At 49.3% G+C, this 6000-nt stretch overlaps 1 protein-coding gene across 2 annotated transcripts in view; it reads right to left on the reverse strand.

Annotated features, from left to right (window-relative positions):
- PARP8 (poly(ADP-ribose) polymerase family member 8) overlaps window positions 1-4780 on the reverse strand; it is a 146109-nt gene extending 141329 nt beyond the window's left edge. Inside the window, exons 1-3 of one of the 2 annotated variants that reach the window (XM_037530367.2) lie at window positions 4608-4780; window positions 3475-3576; window positions 2502-2556 (exon numbers count right to left, since the gene is read on the reverse strand). In XM_037530367.2, coding sequence (XP_037386264.1) covers window positions 2502-2556; window positions 3475-3565 — 146 coding nt within the window. In that variant the 5' untranslated portion in view covers window positions 3566-3576; window positions 4608-4780. Of the gene's footprint in view, window positions 1-2501; window positions 2557-3474; window positions 3577-3663; window positions 3895-4607 lie in introns of those variants that run through there. The other variant, XM_037530366.2, reaches the window with a different exon arrangement.
- Between the last annotated feature and the right edge of the window lie 1220 nt (window positions 4781-6000).

Consider the following 6000-nt stretch of genomic DNA (forward strand, 5'->3'; position numbering starts at 1 on the left):
CCATGTGAAGTCAGTCTTTGGCTGACCATCTGCTCCCCCCTGTCTAAAGACACCAAGAATAGCGAATGTTAACAAGCACTTTGCCCCTGATTATCCCCAAATGAAAGGTCAATTTACTAGACCACTGGCCAGCCCCACACAGTCACCTCTGGCATTTCCTCTTTTTCACAAAAACATACAAGATGTATCAGTAAACAAAAATCCCTAGATCAACCTTGTTTTCAGAAAAAAAAAAGTGTAACTCATTCTTGGAAAGCGTCAGAGAGGAAACGGCATATAAAGTTTTATCCACAACTTGAAAATTATTCTTAAGATATGTTCTTAATGGTTTAGATGATATGATAAGTTACGATAATTCAAGATAACGATGCACTATCTCTCCAAAATTCCCACTTCCTTTACCAGTGAAATAAGCCTCGTTTCCCTGAAATGACACTATTGAATATTATAAACTGATAAGCACATTCAATCAAAACAGAACATAATAATTAAATTTATTTTAGTTCTTAAAGTCTGATTGACATCACACAGAAATACATGACAGATATCAGATTCTACTGTAGTTAATGGAAAGAATATATTTTTATTTTCAGAACTCTCTGCCACTAGGCACAAACCCATAAAGGGAGTACATTAAAGAGATTATTTTTACTACACTCACACCAACTTTTATATGTTATATTGTAGAACAAGCTTTTGAGAACACAAAGCAATCATATCATCTGTGTACCAGTAATTTTTCCTTTTTAACAGACTATTCCACATTAGTTAAACAAGTGCCAAGTATTTAAGTTGAGGCAACAGAAAACACTATGCCTTAATAGGATTACACGGAAAAACATCTCATACTTTAAGAGCAACCACAGTACTTGTTCTTACAGTGAAAACTGATGTTATCTTGATTAGTTAATTATTCAACCCAACCCCCTGGCCTTGCTTCTAGAGACTTTGAATCCTTCTCCACCTCTTGCCATGTTGATGCTACAGTGTAGTTCAGTAATTTGGTTTGGTGATAAGGAAGCTTTGCTGCAGTATCTAACAGAATTTAGAGATGAGGTGTTTGGTTCATGCCTTCACTATACAGATAATCAAACCAAGGCCAAAGAACGCAAGTTATCTTATTAAAAAATCATAACGCTAGAGCTGAAAAGCCCCCCAGTCCGCACTGTCCACTAGTGAATAGGAACAACTGTGAAATAGACAACTTCAGCAGGTGCTACCTGACTGCATGGAGAGTGTTTTCAATGGCATATTTTAAAATAATTCAAGGGGTTAATAGTCACATACCAACACCCATAGTATACTGAGTGTAGAAGCAGCACTTAGTAGAATCTTCTCTAAATACTCTTTTTATTCATAATTTCAAAAATGACTGAACTACAGTAAATGAGTAAACACTATAATTTTCTTCTCTCCCAGTAAATTCATATCCAATGTTATATTTGCCACTACTGAAACCATGTTCACATACCAATCCTCAGGGGCAGGAATACTACATATAAGAAACGTGACAACTTTTAATTAAAGCTTTTCTTGAGATACAGATTACAACATAGATCCTAGACATTTTAAAGACTCACATAAATTCCAAGATTTTTAAAAAATGTATTCTTCTACAGAAGAATAGTTCTTTTGCAATGTATATGTTCATAAATGTTTCCATTAGCTAAGAGATATTTTGGAATGTGATCAAATGATATTGAATGTCAAGTCCTAAAGCAAAACTAAATCTGACAGTTCTCTTATGTGGCCACCACTCTTTTAAACCACTATGTTCCCAAAAGGCTAAAAGACAGAAAATCCTAACAAATGAAAACAGCAAGACATATTTTAATGGATACTTTTCATTTTTCACTTTATCTGTTAAATATAAAATTGGATTTGGACTTCATTCAGACTATGAACAATTTAGTATTAATACATGCCGTTCCGATTCCTCCTCCTCCAGAATGAAGTTTGAGGCTGCAGCCACATGTAACTTGCAAATTCTTTCCTACCACTAAAAGTGAAAACCAAACACCACTCCTTAAGGAAAAAAAAAAAAAGCATGAAGAACTGGCATGCTGCCTGCTTGTGTCAACCTTCAGAAAACGTGCTGCCCCAACTCACCAGGCAAACAAACCATTCCAAGCGATCAAACTATTTTGTAACATCTACGTCTTTTATTCATTTCACTTCACACCCGGCTTTGCACCCACTTGACTATATCAACTCCGAATGCTTCAAGAACAGGCAAAATTACTGTAAAATTGCTGGAACACAAGCGTGTAAGAGTTCTGCCCCTGCCTGGGGCGTGATTTTGGAAACACTTGAATCAAGCGTATTCATAGTCTCTCCACTATTTAAAATGTGGGGACCTCAGGCTCGGGATGTGGCTATGGGACAGCAACCCAGTGAGAAAACGAAAAGCAAACAAAAATACCCGAACACGGAACACGCTCAGAACAAAGGAAACACAAGCGTGTGAACAGGAAATGAAGCAACTCTATACACATAAATACCTTTTGGGGCCGCCAACGTAGGTGAAAGTAAAGGTGGAGTCAGAGTATCTGAAATCTGAAACGTAAAGTCCTGTTAAAAGCGACCCCAGAGTGCATTTTTACCCCTGCTCCTGACCGGGGCCCCATATTCCGCGGCGCCCCGGGGAGGCCTGCCGGGAAGGGAGGGTCACAGCGCCGCGAGGTCCCCACTGCGCGCGGGAGGGGACGCTGCGCCCCGCGGGCGGGGTGCGGCTGGAGGCCGCCCCCCGCAACAAGTGCCGGGTGCTATGGCAACGGCGGTTATTTCCCAGTCGGGGCGGCCGGAAGCGGCCCCCGCGGAGCTCGGGGCTACGAAAGCAAAAATCGGTTCCCTCTCCCAGGGGAGCAAAATGGACGCAGGCGACCCCCAGAGAGTGGGGTGCCTCGGGCACCCCAGGAATCGCTTCTCTTTCCGGGGCAACGCACTGCCAGTCGAGGGGACTAGGGGGAGCTAGAGGGGCGGGAGACCGACCTGGCGCTGCCCCCCGGGGGCCTCCGCGCCGAGCGCAGCCGGCCAGCGCGGCGCAGCGCGCGGGCTCCATTCCCGGCCGCGCCGCTCAGCCCGTTGCGCAAAGCCGGCGGGGCTGCGCCCCGGCTCGGCCGCCGCGGCTGCACCCCAGGCGGGCTCGCGCGCCCGGGGTACCCACCCGGGGCTGGAAATACAGCGCGCCGCCCGCCCCCCCGGCTCGGGCTGCCCAGGGTCTGGCCCCAAAGCTGGTGGCTGCCCAAGGCTGGGGGGAGGGGGGAGGAGGGAAGGGGAGAGGCTGGCGCCCCCTCCCCCTTTTGGCTCCAGCTCTGGCTGCAGCGGCTGTTGCCAAATGAACCCCAGAACCCGGACGGGCAGCCCACCCCCCACCCCCAGCCACACACGGCGCGGGCGGAGACCTGGGGAGGGGGCGGCGGGCGCGCAAGGAGGCTGGCGCCGGGTCCGGGGCGCCGGAGACGGAGAACTCACCTGCAAACAGGCAGTCCTTCTCGGCTCTGGACTTCTGGATCACGACGTCGATATCCTTCTGAATTCTCTCTTGCCGTGAACACATCCCCATGAAATAAATCCCTGGAAAAGAAGCAGCCGCTATTTCCACCCCACCCCACCCCCCTCGCACGCTTCCAGCTTGCGTAAATATTCAGTTAAAAATGAAACCTCTGGCCGAGGCAGGGGCTGAAGGCGAAGTGGTTTCGGAAGTGATCCCGGCTGGGGGAGGAGGAGGAGGTGGTGGGGGAGCAGGAGGGGGAGGTCGGCTTTGCATTCCCAGATGTGACCGCCCAGCTGCCGCTCGCCGCGGCTGGGTTCCAGTTTCCTTCCCTCCTGACAATGGACGGTGATGACACCGAGTCTCACTTTCTCCCTCCCCCGCCCGGACCCGCGGCCGCGGGGCGCCGAGGGTGCTGGAGGCGGCCGGAGCGCGATCCCCGGCGGGGCGGCGGGCGCCGGCGAGGGGCGAGCCCCGCTCCGCCTCACGCGCGCACGCCCCCCGCGGCCTTCCACACCCGCGCACACTCGCGCCCGCGGGCGGCGGCCGTGCCCGGGCTGCTGCAGCGCCGCCCGCCGCAGACCCTCCCGCGCCCGCCGTGCCCGCCGCCCGGTCACCCGGCCCCGCGGCTCGGGCTCGGGGAGCCTCCGCCATCCCGGGCGCAGCCTGAATGTCCCCACCCCGAGCGCCGCTCGCGCCGGGGCTGAGTGCAATGTAGGTGAAGACTCCCCGGGGCGCCCGGCCTGCCCCCCGCCCCCCTCCACCACTTTTATGAATTCGACTCCACTTTCTGAAGGAATTATGAGTCATATGAAAAACCCAAACCCCAATGAGTGGCTGGGAGAGCGGGGCGGGGAGAGGAGGGTGCGAGGGGGGCTGTTGGAGGGGGGAGCAGGGGCAAAGAAAATCTTTTAAAATAAAAAATAAATAAATGGAGCAAATCTTTTCTTGGTCACATCAGGCCAGAGGGAAAAGCCCTGAAAATTGCTCCAGACCTGCGCCCTCCCGTGCCCTTACTGACGGGGTCTTTTCAGAAGGAGTTCAGCCCCTTTTGGGGCGCCCTTTAGGAAACGCAGCCCCTTTTGAGGGACTTCCTCCACTTCTAAAGACTCACCAGTTCGTCCCTCCGAGGTATTTCTGCCTGTAAACAATTGGCAGGATCAAGTGGCACGTGCCAGGGTCTTCCCAAAAGCTGAATATCTGCTTGGCTTGTTTTCAAAAGTCGCCCCTCGCGGGTCAGTCAGCGGAAAGCTCCTACAATCCTGTGGTCCTGCTTGGAAATGAGCGAGCACTCTGATCCTCACACTCAGCTCAGCCTCAGGATGCCTGGGGCTGTTGTGGCTGCCTGCTTCTCTGGCCAGGTGCCCTTACAACAGGCCCCAAAGGCACTTTTCTTGTTGATCTTTCTCCACTGGGAAGGCAGATCTGAGCAGACTTTGTCTTATTTGGGTTCTGCATTCCCAGTGCCTGGTGCAGTGCCTGGAATATAAAAGGGAGGCCTAACTGCAATCTCTTTTATTTATAGGTACCTCACTTTCAACCAAATTCCTTAGCATAAGTACCCAAAAGTTGTAGAACTGACTCCGACCCTTGGCGGGTTTTGAATTCTGACACTTGTACTGAGATGTTTGGAAACAACTGTCATCCTTGATGGATTCTTAAGATTCTAAAGTAATCACAGACTGCATCTCCTTCATCTTGCCGAATAGAAAACATGATACGACTTGTTTTACAGCCTCAAAACAACCACAGTCAAAGGGAATTCTAAGAACCGTTCCTCTGCATTGCCTGGATGGGTTGCTGCTTCTGGTGTCACACATCCACAATCACACAGTCCATCTTCAGCTCACACCTCTCCCAAGCTGTTTTCTCACTGTGGGGGGAGAGAGGGTCAGGTTCAAGTCCATTCTGGGTGAGCTGCTTTCTGTAGGCTCCCTGGCTGCCAAAAGCACTTTCTTCTCTTCCACCTGGCCCTGAGTATCTTGCACACTTCTTTCGTTCCTTCTGTACTCTGACTTCTCTTTAAAAAGCTTAAACTCTGTCAACTCACAAAAATTTACCTTATCATTGTGTATCCATGAAATTTTCATTCTCGAAGTAGTGCCCTTACTACAAATAAATTTGAGGTATTTTTAAAAGCTATCAAGTATTCTGTTGGTGACGGTATTTTTGTTTTGTTTGGGGCCTGGATCCCTTCTTGCTTTACTACTCATTCCATAAAATAAGCCCTTCTTGTGATTTGTCCTATATTTAACTTTTTTCAAACTCCACAGGCTGCCCTGTTTTTGTTAAATAAAGCTAACCTCACACTATTCATGCCTTTAAGGTACGGTCTAAACATTTTTAAGCTTTGAGGACTAAGGTAAAGAATAAAAACTAACCTTTCTATCTAATACACATTTCCATCAGGCAGATTTCTCTAATAACAACTACACCAAAGCATGACTGTTCCATGCTAGCTCCATGTGGCATGAACCTTTCAAACACTGCCCACAGCCAGGGCCCCA

This window comes from Talpa occidentalis, unplaced genomic scaffold (assembly GCF_014898055.3).
Source record: "Talpa occidentalis isolate TD23 unplaced genomic scaffold, MPIMG_talOcc4v2.1 talOcc4.6, whole genome shotgun sequence".
Taxonomy (NCBI): domain Eukaryota; kingdom Metazoa; phylum Chordata; class Mammalia; order Eulipotyphla; family Talpidae; genus Talpa; species Talpa occidentalis.